At 30.4% G+C, this 21592-nt stretch overlaps 3 protein-coding genes across 3 annotated transcripts; 1 reads left to right on the plus strand and 2 right to left on the minus strand.

Annotated features, from left to right (window-relative positions):
- Positions 1–3261: 3261 nt before the first annotated feature.
- On the minus strand, positions 3262–11321 carry LOC123012940. Its single transcript, XM_044411188.1, has 4 exons — positions 11202–11321; positions 7085–7263; positions 3638–4349; positions 3262–3586 (listed from the first exon to the last, which is right to left on the minus strand). The coding sequence occupies exons 2-4, from the start codon at positions 7248–7250 to the stop codon at positions 3451–3453; spliced, it is 1014 nt and encodes a 337-aa protein (XP_044267123.1). The 5' UTR covers positions 7251–7263; positions 11202–11321; the 3' UTR covers positions 3262–3450.
- LOC123012933 (retinol dehydrogenase 11-like) lies at positions 11099–14340 on the minus strand. Its single transcript, XM_044411176.1, has 4 exons — positions 14135–14340; positions 12115–12438; positions 11730–12061; positions 11099–11667 (listed from the first exon to the last, which is right to left on the minus strand). The coding sequence occupies exons 1-4, from the start codon at positions 14304–14306 to the stop codon at positions 11470–11472; spliced, it is 1026 nt and encodes a 341-aa protein (XP_044267111.1). The 5' UTR covers positions 14307–14340; the 3' UTR covers positions 11099–11469.
- Positions 14341–14474: 134 nt separating this feature from the next.
- Positions 14475–21507, plus strand: LOC123012925 (protein bride of sevenless). The gene is made up of 4 exons (XM_044411163.1): positions 14475–15238; positions 18557–18693; positions 18741–20005; positions 20081–21507. Exons 1-4 carry the CDS (start codon positions 14685–14687, stop codon positions 20234–20236), a joined length of 2112 nt encoding a protein of 703 aa, XP_044267098.1. The 5' UTR covers positions 14475–14684; the 3' UTR covers positions 20237–21507.
- Positions 21508–21592: the final 85 nt, after the last annotated feature.

Consider the following 21592-nt stretch of genomic DNA (forward strand, 5'->3'; position numbering starts at 1 on the left):
TAATAAAAAATCTTACAGGCATTTAACAACTTTATAAATTTTACTAATAAAAATTTGCTTACAAGGAAAGATTAGATTAGATAATTGTAATAGATACTTAACCAAAATATGATGAACAAATAATATACGATTGTAACACATGCTGTAATTAGTGCCTCATACATCCTGAAATTAAGTATTAATTGACCATGTAGATGAAACATTTTCCAAATTTTATTGCTATAAAAAAAATAAATGTTTAATGTCTCCGTTGGTGTTTTGGAAGTATATTTATATTTCATACTGATAAATTTTGTGATTGAAAGCTATTTATATAACTTAATCTTAATCATAGCAGTTAGCAAGTTTACTTTTGGAATATGAAATTTGTAGTTGAACAGTTATCAGTGACTTAATTTGCATTATTTTGCAACTTGCCTTATAAAAATGAATTTAAATTTGAATAAGATTTTGTGATTTATTTGGTTTTGAAATAATTATTATAATATTATATTATAATATAATAATTTATCTAAGCCGAGTTACGAATATTATTATATGTTTTAAAAGTAATTTCTCAAAAGTACCTATAGAGGTGCATAGTTACTTTGCATTCATACTTACATTAACACAGAATCTGAATGAGGCACGGAATTTAGCTTTAAACTTTTATTTTAACAAGACTTACAAATTTGACAATGTTTCTTTTTATTAAAATTTTATTATTGAACTTCAGTTAGAATTGTTTTTTCATTGGAAGACATCATTATATTATCGTGTTTGATGCTTGAGAAATTGTTTTTCTCCACTTTCGTTATTTCTATTTGTTTCGACTATATATATACTGGTCGTGAAAAAAATAATACATTAACTACGGGAGCGAACAATTTTATACCCTCGCTTTCATTATTACTCTTAAATAACTTAACTATCGAAATTGTCTTCTTTCTCTTGGTATATAAATATTATTCTTGTACAAATAGATATAACTATATAGCGTTTTGCAAGTCTTCTTGCAAAGTAATAAGTAGTGAACTCTCACACATAAGTACTGTAATATTACTTGAAAAGGGGGCCTGGTGTGAATTTCCCAAAGAGTTGTCCCTCCGAATGKTGGACGCCAAAATTTCCCCTTTTGCCCTACGTTGTGTTTGTTGTGTCTCGAAAATAACAAAAGRAAAATAATTAGAAAAGAAAATTCTAATTGACCCGAGGTATAACGAGGCCGCGTTGTAAGAAAGAAAACACAAGTTTCAAACCACACTTAAATTTATTGAACATAAATTATGAAATAATTAGAACTTGGTTCTGATTGTTTGTCTGTTTACTTCATCAAATAAAATAAATACAAAAGAAAAATGAATAAATAAATTATCCCAAAATTTCCTAAGTTCTGGTTTTTCGGTGCTTTGAAATAAATCAAGAGAAATTAAATGATAGCTTGGTTTGATGTGAAAATTGCAAATAGGTTTCGATTGGATTGACGGAAATTGGTAGTTGTACTTCTCTCACTAGTACAGGTGGGTAAATTAAAAATGTTATAGTTGTTTAAGTCAATAAGACAGGAATTCGGACTGAACTTAACGGCCTAATATTTATAAATAAGTGGCAGGGATACAACGTCCTAAACTGCCGGCCTGCAGTCGAATTAATGGGTTAAAAGGTTTCCACAACCAAAGTTCCCCAAAACCTTTTAACCCATTAATTCGACTGCAGGCCGGCAGTTTAGGACGTTGTATCCCTGCCACTTATTTATAAATATTAGGCCGTTAAGTTCAGTCCGAATTCCTGTCTTATTGACTTAAACAACTATAACATTTTTAATTTACCCACCTGTACTAGTGAAAGAAGTACAACTACCAATTTCCATCAAACCAATCGAAACCTATTTGCAATTTTCACATCAAATCAAGCTAACATTTAATCTCTCTTGAGTTATTTCAAAGCACCGAAAAAGCAGAACTTTTGGATAATTTATTTATTCATTTTTCTGTTGATTTTATTTGATGAAATAAACAATCAGAACCAAGTTCTATTTATTTCATAATTTATATTCAATAAATTTAAGTGTGGTTTGAAACTTGTGTTTTCTTTCTTACAACGCGGCCTCGTTATACCTCGGGTCAATTAGAATTTTCTTTTCTAATTATTTTCCTTTTCTTATTTTCGAGACACAACAAACACAACGTAGGGCAAAAGGGAAAATTTTGGCGTCCACCATTCGGAGGGACAACTTTTTGGAAAATTCACACCAGGCCTCCTTTTCAAGTAATATTACAGTACTAATAATACTCTAATTTCTAGTAAATTCCTTCTACGAGTATTTAAATCTCCATCATAGAGTAACACAATTTTCATCAAAATGGTCCATTTTGGAAGAATAATGAGAAGTGTCATTTAATAATTTTTTATTTGCTTAGGGAACAAATTTTAAGGAGTAGCAAATTAGAAATTGACAAAAAATTGTAGACAAAGGGACGTCCAAAAAACCTAACTTCAAAAAATGTAATAAATTATTTACATTTACATTTTTTTAGTAATTAAATATGATCAAAGAAAACAATAATGTTTTACTTATTAGCCCATGTTTTTCAAACTAAAGATGCTAATTAGTATGTAGTAAATCCATCTGATATACAAGCGCCAAATTTAGCTTTGAAATCTATGAAAACAAGCGAGGTTTTTACTAAAAAATGAGCTAATTTGGACAAAACGAGCGAAAAAGCAGATGCATTCCTTGCATTAATTAACTGAAAATAGAACTAGGAGTTTCTTTGCTAAATAAAATGTCATTTTAGAAGCAGACAAGCAGATACAACACGTTTATAAAGGGTGAACCATCTCTTGATGATTTCTTTTTGAAATTGCTTTTAAAACCAAATATTTGAATATTTATTTTTAGGTAATTGTTTGCTACTTTATTTAATTTTTTGACAAACAAACATAACATTTTGAAAAGTAAAATTTACTGTAATTTCTTTTGTTTTTAAGTAAGCTTCTTGTAGATAGGTAGTTATCACAAGTAGGTACAATTTGTCATTTCTTTAACTTTGTACAACTTTGCGAAGCCATTGAGCTCGTTTCAAAAATTCACAATATAAATAATATAATTTTTTAATTAAAATTATTTTCTTATAATGTTGCATTTAGGTATGTAAACTGTTTTAGATTGCAAAAATACATTTTACTGAATTTATTTTCCAAATCATACATTCACAGGTTCTATTTCAAGCTTGATGAAATTATTTGTTTGAATTTAATTTAGTAAACAAATAACAAGAGTAAAAAATAATTGTTTATTTCAATTTGGACAAATCAATAACATTTTATCAACAAACATTATAAGATCACACTTGAATTGTTAATATCTCATCATTGTTTGATAGCTTGACTATACACAATAGAAAACCTAATAGGTATATTAATTACATCCACAGGAAGGCGGTGTTTTTTAATACTAATAATAATTATCTAATTCGTTGAAAACTCTTCGTAACAGAAACATCTATGAATTGGACACTTTGACGGATAAACGAGGCATTCGTCCATACACTGAATATCGGCACCTGGATTACCTTCGTATTCTCCAATGGCCTCACAAGTAGTCCTAAAATAACCAGTAATCGATCGAGTACAAACTATTATAAAACCAACTTACGGGCATTGACAGATTTTGGCTGGACAGTTTGGTGGATACCTCAAGCAGTTGCTTTGACACCATTCATTCACTCCCGGAATACTTTTGTACAGAGAATTGGGTACACAAACTTGTTCACGTACCACAAGTGGATACACATTATAAGGAGCAGGTTTGGAAAAGTCTTTATAATACAACAAATACGGATTATTAACTCCAACAAATAAGGGTGGAACAGCAGATCCAGCGCTCGTATGTATAGCAACATCGGCACAATTTCTGAAAGTTTCTGATTTTCCGCATCCTTGAGCCTCGGTTCCGTTGGGACAAGAACCCCATTGGTTTCCTGTGTAGTAACTCCACTGCAAAACGCACTGAGTGCACGTGATATAAGGTGGTAGTTGCACTTTATATCTGAAGATAGCTTTCTTTTTTCCGTCTTCGGGAATGTTGTACACGAAGCTTTTAGTATCACTGAGGTAAAGAGGATATCTGTCAAAACAGTCTTGCGTTGCTTCTTGATTCGGGTTGTTGTTAGGACACAGGAATATTTCAAATCTACCATAATGATTAGCTGTTAATTCTACTTCGATGTCGATTTCTTGTCCTACGCTGTAGTGGCGTGATATTATTCCTTTAGCATACAAACCGCCGGCTTCATGAGGACGTGGTTCTTTCACATGGTGCGGGTCTCCACAAAGGCCACATTTCCCATTATTTTGTTCCCACTGCACTACAAAACAAATGTTATGTTATTATTTCTTGTCTTCACAATTTATTTGATATAAAACCATCAAATTCTTTAATTATTCGAAAAGAAACAAAAAGAGGTACTTTAGTAGTTGATCATTGAACTCCCAAATTCGACAGTGTTTGTGTACAGGTTGCTTGTAGGATAAGGACCAGTTTCATAATCAAATTAAAAGAACTTAATGTTGCTTTAGAATGTAAATTTTTTATAAACATGTCCGTTGTATCAGCACATTGTAAACAACATTTGATTTAATTTATTTTATTTTTTTTTTTACTTATTATTGATCATAACCTTTCATTTTCTAAGTTTATGGTATAAGTTAAGACTCACCCTGAGTATTGTTTACATAGACTGGTATAATAGAAAGGTTCACACCGACAAAGAGAATCGGCACGGGCCTCTGCTAATCGGTAATTATCAATTATCATACAGGATGAATATAAAGTATGGAATCAACCGTTTTCTTTAATTATTTGCATCCTGAAAATAATAATCAGTATAAATCAAAGTAATATAAAAATGTGATCGTATTTTGAAAACGAAATTTTGTTCTGTTTTTGAGTTATGCGATTTTTTTAGTCAAAATTGCAACTTATGTAAAGATTTGTTTTTGAAAAAAATAAATATAAAGTAGATAGTTGTAATCTACTAATAAAAACGGTTTTATAGTGAGTTGCTATTTAAAAAAATAAAATTTTTAGTAGAACTCAAAAACAAGAAAATTTCGAAAAAAAATATTCTCGATAAAACATCACATTTTTATGGTACTTTATCATTCTTCAATTAGCTTTTCCAAAAATAAATAGTTTAAGCATAAAACGTTTGGTTCCATACTTTTTATTCAGCTGGTATATTTCCAACAACGCTGGTTTATGGTTTACCGGCAATCGGCAACTATTTCAGAAACAAACTATACTAGTTCGTTTACAAAAAAGACAACAAAAAGTACAACAACTCATTGTTGAGAAGCATAATGTATTAAAAAATAAAAAAATTCCTGATGTCATATTTATTTAAATATAATTTTTTTAACAAAACACTAACCTACAAAACAAACTTGTTTTGTTAAGTTTTTCAGTTCTATTTTTTTTGTTCATGTTTCTATTATATCACTTAAAGTAATCATCTCATATATCGAGGGTTACATTACCTCGTAAGTGAAAAATAACGGTTTGGTAAAAACGATATTAGCTATTGTTTTTTTACAGCAATATTATCTAATTAATTATCTAATACTTATCTTTTAAATATTTAGTTATTACTACTCAAATTACGTTTACTAATAAAAATTAATAAAATTACTTTCTTAAAGTAATAAAAAGAGAAATACGAAAAGGGGAGTTACGAGGTATTGTACATTGCCTTCGATATCTATCGATAACGAATAATGAATAATTTTTGTATCTGCTATCAGTCTCTAGCAGTATTTGAATTTAGATGTGATTTGATTATTTGAAAGAAAATAATGTAGGTAAAAAAACAACAAAAAGTTTAAAACGTAATATAGAAATATTTTTGGAAACAAAATTTTACTATAGTACATATAAATTAATAGTACCTTAATGCACAGGTTTTTATTGATTGCCAACACGTTTTGTTATCCAAGTTGGCATCATCAATCTCATTAGTATTTGTTTTGTTTCGTTTTCACAAAAATGTAGGTTTCATTATTTATTTAGTGTGTAGATTACATACCGAGGTGGGAGGTGCTTCATAAGCCAAGGTGCAATGAAGCAACCACCACCAAGGTTTGTATACTTTTTTATTCATAATCATCCTCTTTAAAAAACTGAAAGCCAATAAAGAACTTATCAAATTTTGAAGTTGCATTTTAGGTTTTTATTCAGAAGACAATAAACAAAATATTCTTTTCTGAAAGGACATATGTCGTTTGTGTTTGTTTGTTGGCTATATCTATAGGAAAATGTTTTATACTAATAGTCATAGAGAAATAAAATGTACTGTTCCTGAACTCAGGGAAGTTGCTGAACAAGTAACTGAAAATTGAAAAACATAGATTGGGAAATGGCTACTTCCCAACCCTAAAACTGACTAATTCCCAACCTAAACTGTCATATTTTATATCAATTGTTCCAACCTTTCACATAAGGTAATTTGATTATTACTTTATAATTGTGAATTAAATTTTTTTCGTAATTTACAACCCTTAGCAAAAACAAATATTTTTACTGTTTTTTTAGCATGGTAATTATGTTTTTTTATTTTTAGAAATGCAAGTTAATATTGGCAAATTGTTAAATAATTAAACTGGAAAAATGTAAATGCTTCAAATTTTTTAAAAAGTAATTAAAATAGCAAAAGTTAATTTGGTTCTGCAAGAATTTAACGATTAATTTAAATTCAATTTTGAGCATCCTATGCAATATATTACTCCTATCACTTTTGTGTCGCATAACCGTAACAATTTTCAAATTGTTTCTTAATTACCACACGTGTATAGTAGTGTTTTATTCTACCGTTTGTCTGCGTGCTAACAAGAGTAATATATTTTAACACTCCTCCGGGTCCTCCCACGATACTAAAACATTTCCATTTAGCATTTAATCGTCAAAGAACCTGATGAGTGCTGATAAATCACGTGATTTTTCCAGTCACTCTGGTACTAATTTGTTTCAGACTGCATTCTTAGCAATTTACGAAAGCCACCCGAAAATAACAACTTTTGTTCTTTGACAGACGAATAAAATACTCACCAGTGTATCCACCGCAGAAGAGTTCATTGTCGTTATAATTAACAGGATTAGGAAAACCGAATCTCCACATAGAATTTCGGGCCGGCGGATCCATGAGCCTCCCATGTCCTTTGACTAAATTATACAAATGCAGGAGTATGAAGAATCTTGATAATGGCACTAGCATCTCGAGGAACTTTCTGCAAAAGAGAGTCAATAAACTGACGATGAAAATAAACACCGGTGATTCGACGTTATGAATTTCAATTGAGGAACTTCACCCTTTACTACAGCTACCTATTGGGTAATATTGCTTGGTCCTAACTTTGTCAAATGTTGATGGAAATGTCAAGGACTTGGGTTGGGAAACTTCGATTAGATATTAATTATTGTTCCGGGTATACTTTCAACAATTCATCAATAAACAACAAAGTCAAAAAACTTAACGATCGACCACCAAAAAAATTAAGAACAATAAAATAATACGTACAAGACAAATGCAATTGTTTATTTTACTTAAAATTACGATACATTTAACTGCAATAAAAATCATATTAAAACATTTGTAATTCATAATGTAAATTGCCGGTCTTGAATTTATTGTTATGATATTTAGCTATGCATATTTGTTTTTTGTGTGGTTTCTTAAACGTGTTCCTCAGAACTCGATTACTATCAATCAAAGATTTTTAAACTGACCACAATAATTTAAAGTGTTGGGTAGATTATCGCTCCTGAAGCGAGTAATTCTTTGAAGAAGAGTGATTCAGGGGATATGGTGTGCGTCACTAATTCCTTGATATTCTACACACATTGAAAAAATTATAAAACCATTATTTTGTGACTAACTGATGGGAGTATGGTTTACAAAGTATATTTTTTAATACGAGTATCCACTATACTTTATAATTTATTTTTCTATTATACATATACCTACTAGAGGTTTAATAACCGTTTAATATTTATAGTTTTTGAAACCAACCTATACTTAAATGTATTGTTATAGTCCACTTAATGTTATTTGTCAACAATTTATATGAACTGAGCTACTGAAGAGTTAACATTTAAATTTAAATTCAAATTTAAACCGTTTTAAAAAAAATGTAATATTGTTAGGAAATGTATCAATATTAACGAAATTTATTTTAATAACATTTAATGACCCTAGATCAGAGAATTTATGGGGTTTTTCTTACATTAATCTCAATTCATCAACATCATTACTTGCGAGCAATATCCGTAATTGTGAATCTTGGCTGACTGCAGGTCTAAACGACAGCGTCAGTGGAGTGTAAAAGTTGTAGAAATTTATTTGGCGGAAAACTATATCTTGAATAATTCTCTGCCAAATGGTTTTCTCTTCTTTTGCCGGGTAAAATATAATAAATAGGTATATTAAGACTAAACATAATTTGCAAAAAAGTGTTTTTAGCAAGCAACGTGGATATTGTTCGTGTCCGACGAACAAGTTTAAACACAAGGATTTCACAAGTATACGTTTTTTATAAGATAACTATTGTCTCAATATACAGGCTGCACCAGAACTCGCATCCCAGACAAAAAAGTGAGGTAAAATACTAAGAACATGGAAATAATGTTAAAAAAACTCTATATAAAAATGTCGAAGTTATGAGAGTTACAGTTTTACAATTTGACTATTTATTTCTATTGGAAAAATAATTTCCCAAGTTTTTTTGCTACAGGCTATTAGAAGAGGAAACAAATTGTAACTCTGTTTAACGTTATTTGTGGCTTTTATTGCCAAAATTTTTGTACCTTTAGTAAACAATTATAAAAAAAACATATACAAGATCATCAGTATCATAAAAAAATGTCAAATGTCAAAAAATAAATAAACAAATGACGAATTTTTTCACAGAAGAATTTTTTAAACATTTTTTACATGTTCTTGGTATCTCATCTTGCTTGAATTTATTCTCTGGGGAGCGAGTTCTGACTCACCCTGTATTTGTTTCAAAAGTGAAAAGTATTTTTTGGCCTCCTGACATGTAAATGTCAAATTAACGTACAATTGACACCTATTGAAAGACTGTATTTACAGTCGCCTGAGCATTTTACGCACAGACGAGTGTAAAGTGACAGTTTTACCGCACTGCCAAAATTATCTTCATAGACTTTTATAAAAAAAAACTGTTTGTAAGATGATAACATTTTTAATAAAACGCTCTACACACAACCTTTCAATCTTAGAACTCTTTTTTCTTCACACCACTTTATAATTATAAACACATTGTACTGGGCTTCATACCTTGCTCGCGATTTTTCGGGCAATAGCTCGGTTGTAACATTTCCTGCAGCACTTCTGATTTCTGGTGGGGTACACATGGGGCTATTATCGCTCGACATTTTGAAGCATAAATTCACCAACAAGACAACAATAACAAAACTTTGTGTCTGAGACGTTTTTGCGTCTTTTTTAATTGTTTGACATTAGAGTGCATAGCCACCGTGATATTTAATGTCAAACGTATTTACTTGTATTAATTCTGAATTTTGTAGATTTTTGTTTAAACGTCGGCCAAAAAGCTTAATACAAATCTTGTGCGTTAACCATTTTACAGTGCTCAATTATTAAAGCACTCCGCTGCGCGTCGTGCTTCAAATTCATTTCGCACTGTAAAATGTAAGTTACCGCACACGAATGTAAATAACTATTACTTTATTGACAAATATTTTTATTTTATAAAATAGTTAGTAATCAAAATTCAGCATTAACTTTAATTTTTATTCTTTTGTAACGTAGGTAAGAAGCGAGTTTATAAACATTGTCATTCAGAATGTTTTCTCAAAAAGTAATAAAGTGTTTTTCAGGATTAATAAAAGAACATCTCATAAAATTGTATGTTTAAATGTTAGCACGTAAGTATTAACACTATTTGCTCTTTTTTAATGGAAATTAAAAAAGTTATTTATCGCAAATAATATTTTTTGATTATTTGTAATAATCTAAATAAAAATAAAGAATGTTTAAACGAAAACAAGAACATGTTAAATAAATGGCTACCAACAAATGTTTAAACTTAAAATAATTAAATTGCAAAAAACATTAAAACTTGCAACATTAAAAATTGCAGAAAATACAACAGTTCATTGCCTCTACAGAAGATTAATTTAATAAACGAAAAATTAATAGCTACCTATATTCTCTCACCGGGTGTTCAAACTTCATGTAAGCTTTAATGGCAGGTGTTATTTAATTATTTTAATTTATGACATAATAAATCTAACTTAATAATTTATTATGAGTGAATCGTGTTATATAGTATATTCAAGTGTAAGTATATTTTTTACAAAAAAATAATATACAGATTTTCAAAAGTGTATCCTATAAACACGATTGTCCGGTTTTGCCACATAAAGAACAAACTGAGCAAAACACAGCTGGATAATTTACTACATATTATTAGTATCCCGCCACTGCTTCTCATATTTTTTACTGCATCTACTACAGACTGACTTTATTAACCCCCAATGTTGACACTGTGCCGCAAATTCACACAGTAAGTAAAACTAATCATTATTAAAAATGTAAATAAGAAGTAACCATGACCTTAACTTGTGGGCACACCTCGACAAAATGCCAGTAGTTTGATCCGAAATAATTTAATCTACTTTTTGTTTGATCAAAACAATTTGAGGGATTTGAATTATTATACCTCGAGATGCGTATTTTACAAATTTGTTGTTGATTTGGTAAAGTCTATCGACCCCAACAAGGTCTCAAATGTTAATCGAGCGCCGAAGGCGACAGACAAGTAAATTTTTATCGAGTTTTTGACACTGTGCTATAATAAATTTGATTGTTCTAAACAAGGGCAATTGACATTAAAATTCAACCACAAACTTTCGGTTTCATAATACAAACGTGTGTCACAAATAAATCGTCCTTAAACGTGATTAGTTAACAGTTAAGACCATTATTTTGGACTGGTAAGTACAGTTATTTGGGGCAGCCGTTCTTAATTGCCACTTAATTGATGGAAAAGTATGCGGAGACAACAATCATACAAGACATTAACATTTTTGGAAAAAAATAACGAAATTTATTAACCAACAAATACAGTTGATAAACAATGATATAAATTATTTTCAAAACAAGAAATCAAGAGCTACTCACAGTGAAACACAATTGAACAGTGACAATACGGCTGGTTACGGCACCGCGCACGTTTCCGAACTGAAGACTTAATCACGAGTAGCTCTTGATGTCTAGGTCGGAACCTATGAGAAGGTCGATGTTTGAGACCATTAGCCGCGCTGTCTGTGTCATCTTTGCGATATTTTAATACCTCACACCAGTCAAGGGATCAAATTAACAAACAATACAGAGAAAAAGAAAAAGTGGATTATTATGACCTCGGCAAAAATGGAAGTTATTAAACCATCTACAAAGACAACTTTTCTTCAGGCTTGAGTTTAGTCAATTCTTCGCTCTTTTCCCAAATTTCGTTACAAAACTTTTTATTCCAAGCTTTCGGAGGTTGGATAAAAGTTCGACAATCCCAGAAATGTTTCCCCGTTACATTGTTTAAATGATTTGAAACTGCCAGGGTTATAGTTGTTTGGGCACCTTCTTTCGGAGTCTTTGAAAAAGAAAAATATATTAAAATTAAAAAAAAAATCAAACATATCTGAATGTACTCACTTTACCGTACAAGTACAAAATGGTATTTGCAAATAATTTTCCAAATGTTTCAATTCCTATAATTCTGGCCGACTTAAGGTGAATTTCAGTGTTAACAAGACCCGGATGGAGTGAATTTGACGTAACTCCAAATTTGCTCAACCTCTCGGCAAAGCCATTGGCCGCAATGATGTTGCACAATTTTGAATTGCCATAAATGAAAGATGATCGAAAGAAAGTCGTTGGATGGTTATTTGGGTAATTCAAATTTTTCACTGTTAGATTATTCCAAAAAAAGGCTGTGGCAGAACTTACAAAAATGATTCTGCTTGGAGCTGATTTTTTTAACAGATCTACAAAATTATTACGTTTAGATAAAACGACAAAAAGTGTAAAACACAACTACCAGCCAGTAAATGAGTTAGAAGGAAAGGACCAAAGTGATTGACTTGCATAGTAATATGTAGGCCATCATCAGTATGTTTATTTCCGACGGATCCTGCGCCAGCGTTGTTGATCAAAATATCCAGTCGGTCTTCAGTTTCGTTAATTTCTTTTGCAAATCGTCGAATTGACTGGAAGGAAGTTAAGTCAAGATGTTTTGTTTCGATGTTTGTGTTGTTGGTAAGGTCAATGATTTTGTATTTGGATTTGGTGGCGTCTTCTCGGTCCGCGATTATTACTCGACAACCGCGGGAGGCCAGTTGGAGAGCCGTTTCAAAGCCGATTCCTGAAAAATATATATACAAAATATTATTTTTATTGCAATTAAAAATATAAATACTAACTCCTTTGGTCTTTCAGATGCATCAAATAGTTAAGGCGTAAATTAAACCAAGTTAAAAATCTGCAGTGCGACTTTGATTATCCGAACCCACGATATTCCCTGTAATCTGTCTTCTGAACGCGAATAAAATAACACACACTATTTACCCAAACATCAAACGCTTATTTAAACACTACGCGTTTCGACCACAAAGTGGTCATCCTCAAGTAAGAATTTAAATTTTGGGTTTGAGTAAATAGTGTGTTATTCTTTGTAATTCAAACCACTTTTTTATTAAAACCGGAAAAAATCGTTATAGTGTTTCAGGAGAAAAATAATGTATACTTACGTAACATACGTCAGAACTCTTAATTATAATTTTAATTTTATTTTATGTCAGTCGGTTTATTCAACTTTTTTTCTTTATGAAACAGTTGAATATGATCACATTACAATTGAATGTGTAAGTTGTCATTTGAAAAAAAAAAATAAGTTGAGTATAGATCTAGAGCAGTGGAACCTCTTACATTACATACAGGCTGACCCAGAAGTGTGTAATCGGTCCATAACTTTTTTGTTTCATGATATATTGACATGCCGTTTTCAACATTTGATATATCTACTTAAAGTACACCATTTAAAAATATTTTTATTATATAAGTACAGGGTGTTGTATAAAAAATAAATAAAAATAGATCACCCTACATATTATTATATTGTTAGTTTCTACGTAAAAAAGTAATGGTACTTTGTGTAAACTGTAATAGGTCTATCTCTTTCCGTTTTAAAAATATTCAACTTTCTGTTATAAAAACACCAATGTTTGAAAAGTTACTGCGTAGTCGGCTACGAATATTTTCCGAAAAAATTGCATAAGAAAAACTTAAAATAAGTATTTTTAGGAATTACACGACTTTTAGTCAAGTACGCAGATACTTTACAGGGTGTGCCAAACGAAAAGAGTTAAATACATTTTTTTTTTTTTAAATAAAACACCCCAAATTTGTTTTTAACGATATGCAATTTGTGTAGTAAATTTGCAATATGTCCCGAAATTTTCAAAAAAAGTTTTTTATCATAAATAATCATGTTCTTATCAACTTTGTGTTATTCTACAGTACGATTAAAAAGTCTTTGGATCAAGTAGGCGGACTAGAGTTAAAGACGTATGTCGCATGACAGTTCGTATGTTAACTGTCAAATAAATATTTTATAAAAAAAATATTGATCTAAGCAAATTGAATTATTCTATAAAACGTCTCAAAACATCCTAAAATGAGATATTGTTGTTGTTTATTCATACAAATCGTATATCACGGTGCCCTGTCATAATTAAAAAAAATCTTTTGACATTTCTTATTTGTCATTTGAACATTTTGTCTTCCGCAGACACACGTTCAAAATTTTTACGCTTGCTTGATAGAAAGACTTTTTAATTCCAGTGTACAGGGTGCTGCATTTTGGATGTCCGAATAGAAAATCTCCGAAACTAATAAGTTTATAACACATACAATAATACATATTTTTTTTAATTTATGTTAATTGATATTAATTTTGTACTTTAATTTGCAATGCGGTTTCAGTGTTTTTACATTGACAAAATAAATAGTAAGCTTAATTTTTATGTAATTTGTAGAAAATAAAAAAAAAACGGAATTACCTGAACCACCTCCCGTGACAATCGCTGTTTTTCCATTCAAACAAACTAAGCTTTTGCACCTGCCTGTTGTGAACTTTTGAATAATCTTTAAAATAACCAATCCTATGATGGGGAATGTGACTGTGGCCACCGCAAAGGCGACGTATTTTAGATATGCGTGATAAACAATCATCTTAGAACCTCTGATGAAAGACTGATCTTAGAGAAAGTCAGCAACACATTATATTCAGCTTTCTTAAAGAGAAACGGTACTTGCTTTAAGGTGAAGTATAAAAAACCTAGACTTTCTATCCTTTGTGGGGCTTCTAAATATCCATCGATTTTCCACATTATCTTTAAATACCCACAAGTTTGTATCGATTCGTTGCTAAGCAAATTATTTCTGAGTCACACAGTGGGGTGGATGGGTTTGAACAAGGTCCTCTATTTAGTCCATTAAAAACCTAAAAAACAAGAAATTGTGCATTGATGCGTTAGCCGGAAACGGAAAAAGCATTTGTGTCATTGTATTTTCATAACACACACATACGTGAAATTAGGTGTCAGTGAAATGAGTTCTTTCTATTTCATCTTAGTTATCTTAACGAATCTTTGTGTGACACAGTCAGATGTTAGTGTTAAAGAAGTATTTAGGAGAGAAGGAGACGTTAATGTAGCTCTGATTTTACACAACGACTGTAATAGCACAACGGTGCTAACAGAACAAGAGCAATCATTGGTTAATTCAGCGATTTGGACAGTGCACCAGCTGAATTATTCGGAACTTATCAGTTTTGGTATGTCCATTTACAAGACCTGCAATGAAAAAGAAGAATATCAAACTATATTTGAACTGTTTCAAAAACAAGATGAAAATTTTCTCTTGGGGTTAATTAGCACTTCACTAAAGCCACACATTCGAAAACTTTGTGATGCACTAGATTTGGTTGTTCAACCGACTGTGAAGTGTCCTACACCGCTAGTTAAAGCATCAATTGAATTGTTAGAACGTCTAAACTGGATTGAAAATGTGACAGTGATTGCTTCGAATGAATTCACTGTAAATGAGTTTTCAATAATGTCACAAAAAAAATGGATCTGCATTACAGATTTTGTAACATATAAGTGAGTATCTTTCAACAACATACCTACATACTTATAGAATGTCCTAAAAATAATTGAAAAAACTCACAATATGTAATAATAATAAAAAAAATAAAATTTCACCTTTTTCAATCTTAGCAAGTGAAAATAGGGTAAACATGTTTCCATAAACTTTTCCATTATTTTTTGTTCATAAACAGATGAGCTATTTAAACGTTTTCACAACTTGAATTGTGAAATATTAAAATTGAATTTTAGAATCGATTTTTTCAATTCGTTATTTATAGGACGTCCTATAGTTTTGTACTGTCATTTGATTAAAGTACTAATAGCAAGAAACGAGAGTGAGTACAGAATGTCCCACCTAAAACTTCCCAGTCCAATGTCTTACTTATTAATTCAGCTAAGAAATTGTTTTTGTTTAGTAGCTTGTGGTTAATTTTGAATTTTGTCTATTTTTTAAAAGACATTTTTTTTGCTTTATAAGTAAAGTTTTAAGTTGCGACTTACGCAATATCATTGACCTAAAATCACAAACAAAATAGGATTTAGCAGCTTTATACTCGTAATATGCTATTAACCAGTGGTTAAAATATAAATTAATATTATTATTTTATTTATTCCGTTTTTATATTTTCTTTTACTGTTTATTATTTCTTTCACAAATTTTAAATAATTGTAGAAGTGTGTTCTACACTTCTCTTATTTTTTTACGTTTTCATTTTGTCTGTTATTATTAAAAACTCAATGTAGTTGTTTGTACGTGTTTTCTTTACATTCGTTATTTATGGTTAGCCATTAGCCTGTAGTGTATTAATTTATAAATATAGCTTTTCTAAATGTTCCCAGAATAACTCAAGTCTTGCTACCATTTTAATAGTTCAAAATTCTGTTTAAAAGAATTGTTGTTTCTTAAAACTAATAATAGCAACAGAATAAAAAAAATTCATAGTCGTGTTTTTAATTTTGAAAAACATTTTTTTCAAAAAGTAAAAAAAGCAATAGTAATAATAGTATACCAGGTGAATAAGTATGGAACCAAACGTTTTTTGCTTAAACTATTAATTTTTTGGAAAAACTAATTGATGAACGATAAAGTACTTTAAAGATGTGATATTTTATCAAGAATAAAATTTTTCGAAATTTTCTTTTGTTTTTGAGTTCTACAAAAAAAAATATTTTTTTAAATAGTAACCCCCTATAAAACTATTTTTCTCATAAAGGTTATGATCTAAGGGTTACAACTATCTACTTCATATTTAATTTTTTCAATTTTTTTTTTTTATAAATTGCAATTTATAATTGCAATAAACCGCTTGGTTCCAGACTTTATATTCACCCTGTAAGTATTACCTTTTTAGGAGTAAAACTGATCACTTATGTGGTGAAGCTGAGCCACAAACTCATTTTAAATCCGAATAACATAATACTATTTTATCCTTAAACATATTTAGATCATAACACTATAATTATTATCAAGTAAATGAATAAAATAGTCAGAACACTTTACCATATAATGAAATCATATAACAACGCTTATACAAGGTATTTCACGAATAATAATGACCCTGACCAAATTTGAACTGCAGCCAGCAATATATTTGCATAGGCTTCATGGATTTTGATTATGAATTTTAAAATTAATAAAACATAGTTATCGCGTGACTGACACAAAGAAATTGACAAGAAAGGAAACACAAGTTTTAAGGTTATTTGTCTCTCTACTGTTGGAAAACACTTTAGTTATTCAAGCCTTTTTGGAGCTTTTCTATTCGGGAAACATTGTCTTTACAAACGCTCAACGCCAGAAACATATTTTCCAAATTCGCCATGAATGAGAATCAAATCTGTTTTCTCATCGTTCGAATGCATTTTGACTTTTTGCTAAATTTAAAGTCAGTTGTGACAAATAAAATTATTGGAAGCAAAGCTGTCGTGGATTCATAATCGGTTTTTAAAAAAATTATATATCTAAAATATCCACGTTAACTTTGCTAATGTATTGTGGGTTGTATTTTCAATTCCGTCAGGGGGCTCATTATCACTCGTGAAATGCCCTGTATACAAATATCACGCGTCAGTATAAGAATTTGTATTGTGATTTTTAAAAGTGTTTATTAATTTAACTATACAGAGTGCGCCAGAACTCGCGCCCATGGAACATGGAAAAAATGTAAAAGAATTCTATTTATAAAAATTTCGAAGTTATGAGAGTTTTAATTTTGCACTTTGACTCAATTTCTGTTGAAAAAATAATTTTCCAAGTTATTTTGCTACACAGGCTATTAGAAGAAGAAACAATGAATCCTAAATTGTAACTCTGTTCATTGTTATTTGTGGTTTTTATTGGCAAAATTTTTGTACCTTTATTAAATAATTGTATAAAAGACCTATACAAAATCATCAGTATCATTAAATAAACATTAAAAAAAAATGTCAATGTCAAAAAATAAATGTCAAAATTTTTAACAGATAGAATTTTTTCCATGTTCCTAGTATCTTATCTTACTTGAAATTTTTCTCTGGGGCGTGAGTTCTGGCACACCCGGTATAGTGCAGTTACTAGTGCAAAATGTCGAATGCTCATAATATACAATTTCGCCCTTCAGAAATTGCTAAAGCAGCAAAAGAGACAAAGAAAGACACAACAATGATAAATGTCAATAATGTCATAATAAAAGTAAAAACGCTTAGGCGCAAAAATAGAGTTTTTACTCCATGGCTAAAAGGTAAAACTTTTACTTGTAACATTTACCTAGTCAGAAACGTAGTCACTTTTGTCATGTTTGCGGCTAAAACCATTTTTATTTATAAAACTTGCTCTTATTAAGGCTATCTATTGTAAAATAATTAACATTTTTGCTCTAGTAACGAGTAAGACTACTTTGGAAAGGTTTAGGTGAGACAACCTGTACACCAGGTCAAAAAACAAGTGTTTTTTGTACTTAATGCAAATTTGCAGTTTGTTTCAAAAATGAAATTTTTGCATTTTTTTATTTGAATTTTATTTTTTTTATTTTTTTTAAATATTTTTTGATAAAAATAAAAAAAAACTAGATAGTTGTAGTTCTCTTGACTTATAACCATAAGTCATAATCTTTGTCAAAAAAAATATGACATAAAATAGGTGAGGTGAAGTAAATTTGAAGTACAAAAACATAATAAAAATTTTCAAAAATTTTAATTTTTTTAAATTATCGCAATTTTATAGTACTTTAGCTTTCTTACAATTTTTTGTTCAGCCTGTCTATGAATTTAAATTTAATTTTGCAGTTAAGATAAAAATGTTGTAATGTTGTTATTCTTTTTTGTTTTATTGTTGCTAACTGTAAATTTCAGGTCGTTTATACCTTTAAGAAACTACACGAACGAGTACTTGGTAATTTTTGCAAAGCAAAAAGTCTTTAAAACATTCGTTGAGAATTCTAACATGTCGAATGTAATCTTTGTTCCGGAAGACGATTTTTTTCCAAATGGTACTTATTTTGACACGCTTCAAACACCTTTTATGCTTTATTTTCAGATGTACCTGAAAACAGCTACGTTATAAGTAGTAAATCCTACAACTTCGAACAAAATGTTTACACTCCCAATCCTCAACTTTTCGAAGTTGCTATTCCTCTTGTAAACTACGCTCAAAAACTAAATAATTTAATGGCTGAAAATTGTAATGAAACGAATTATAAACAGTGTTTTAAAACCAACTACTGCACTGTCCCCCAAAAGTTACCAGAACCATCTGAAATCGTTAAGATGCTCAAAATTGAACCTTCCAGTATTAATTACTTCATTTATAAGGCTGAAAACTTAACATTGAACAAAATGTTTGTCTATAATGCTTTTAAAAATAATTTGACAGTATTAGAACCTGACTATGCTAACCAATCATCTATGTTAAGTTGCTTGTCTGTGAAACATGGTTGTCAAAAGCAATGCAAAAACTTTCAGAATCAAATCAAATTAGTTTCTTCAAACTGTGAAATTAGAATACGAACCGACTCTTGGATTTTTGCTTTCTTATCATTATCTCTCTTGGGTGTATTGTTTTGCATTGCCATTTTAATTTTTCTTTTGGTTTCGGTTTGTCGTCGGAACGTTCTTGAAGGTAACCCAGTCCAAACATTATTATTATTAATTACTTTAATGTTAATGTATTGCTCAATCCTTTCATTGTCTTTGGAAGGTAATAAGTCCGCCAAACATGCAATATGTATGGCTAGAGCTTTGTCAATAACTCTCAGTTTCGCTTCTGCGTTTTCTTTATTGCTAAGTCGAAGTATTGTCTTAGCCACAGCTTCCAAAGAGATTGGTTTTATGTCACACATTGCTGGTCCAGTTCAGAGTTTCCTATGCCTCTTTATTTTTGGAGTGCAAGCAGCTCTAAGTCTGCAAATCATTAATCACTGTGAGGATATTTTCCGAGGTCATTCTTTTGTTTATCTTTTATCATACAACATAATTCTTCTTCTCCTACTCTTGTGTTTTTGTCCCTTGATTTTTAAATGTCAGAGAAATTATCGAGAGGGCAAGTATTTTACTTTTGCTACAATTATTATTTCCCTTTTGTGGTGCCTTTGGATCCCGGCTTACATATTCCTTGGTGATTATTATCAAGATTCCGTCCTTTGCTTCGGTTTGGTTTCCACCGCTAGTGTTTTATTGGCCACAATCTTTATTCCACGGACATACTTGATGACCATCGCTGCAGCTCGCGATAAGATTACAAGCACTTTGCCATCTCTAGCTTCAGCTACAAGCGCAATGGATATTTACAGGAGCGGAGCTCAGGTAAAAGCTTGTCTACTTTCTTTTTAAAACGGGACTTGACACACTCTCCCACTAACTGTGTTTATTATTTTTTAGCCGGTTTATGACTGTGTCAATGTGGCCGCAATTAATGCGGTACGAGTGGCAGCAATTCAACATCCCGATCTTTATTCCTGTCCGCATTTAGCAGAAGATGATTTTAATTTACGATGCGACACGCCAGTGACTGATGATAAAGTGACAAGGTTTTGAGACCAACGTATTGTCATGGAACTATTTATTTGCACAATAATAAAGGAAAGGATGTGTAATTTTTAAAGTGCGAACAGTTTCCGCAAAACGGATTAGATAAGATTTTTATTTCATTTTAGTTTTATAATCGTAGTGACCGAGTCTATGTAACAATAATTATCAATTATAGTCGTATACAGGGGGTCCCAAGTTTTAGGGCCGGCGCAGAAATAAATATCGAGATCGAGTCATTGTTGAATCCGAAAACGTATATCTGTGAAACATCAAATAAAATGACAAGTCGAAAAGTAAAATGGCATGATCAAAAAGATGATGATTTTAAAAACTAAATTTATGACTTCAGAAAAATCGGTCGGCGACTAATCTAATTCCAGCCCATTTTGCCGCTTTAGCTTTCGATTTGTCATTTTATTTGACGTTTCACGTGCAGTTAGTTCAAAAACCGAAATACGTTTTTGGACTCAAAGATGACTCGTTTCAAATTATCTTAATCCATTGATATTTCTAATTGATTAAAAATATGTGATAGCGCACAATAAGCGCAACCCCTCAATATTAAAATGTTAATCATTCAACTATCAACTTTTTCATTATTCTATTTCCACAAATACCACAGCAAAAATCAAAATATTTTATCATGTAGAAAATATTTCAGTTAATTTTTTTTTTCTCCAAATTTAATTTTTAAGGTCTCTCTGTCATACCCTAAAAATTTTGTACAAAATCAAAACATCAAATTGAAGTTTATTTTATCCTCTATCCTTTACACTAATAATTTTTTAATGAATTAAAAATATTTATTTTTGCCGCAGCCCTAAAACTTGGGATACCCTGTATAGTAGTGGTCAAATATTTGCACGTTTTTACTTCCTACTTTTTAATTTCAATTCTAAAAATTGTACTTTATATCAAGACAAAAAGTATCATTTGAGTTAAATTTGTCTGCAAGACATAAATAAAACTTGAACAACGATTTGCCTCCAAAGCACCTATACAAAAAAGCAGAAAACCTACAATCTGGACTTTAATATCAATTATTATTAGCGAGCCTTGGGTATTTAAAAGTCCTCCGCTGGGCGGAGTCATAATTTTTAGATTCAAATTTTAAATTTCCTTTTAAACTAGTAAAAAAATGTAGCTTGGAACAGCTAAAGGTGTAATAAATTAAAAGTGCTTAATTTAATGTATAAATAATTTTTGTCTGTCCATGTATTCTTTATACCTACTATATGTTATACAGATGTGTATAAGTCAATAGCAGTAATTTATTGTATCTAATTTATTTTGTCATTTCCTTTTTACTAGTCAATAAATTTTTACTGTCTTAAGCTTGTGTATAAAATCCCCGAATTGGAT

This window comes from Tribolium madens, unplaced genomic scaffold, assembly GCF_015345945.1.
Source record: "Tribolium madens isolate multiple individuals breed KSU strain unplaced genomic scaffold, Tmad_KSU_1.1 Scaffold_19;HRSCAF=116;Tcas5.2_LG9, whole genome shotgun sequence".
Classification (NCBI taxonomy): domain Eukaryota; kingdom Metazoa; phylum Arthropoda; class Insecta; order Coleoptera; family Tenebrionidae; genus Tribolium; species Tribolium madens.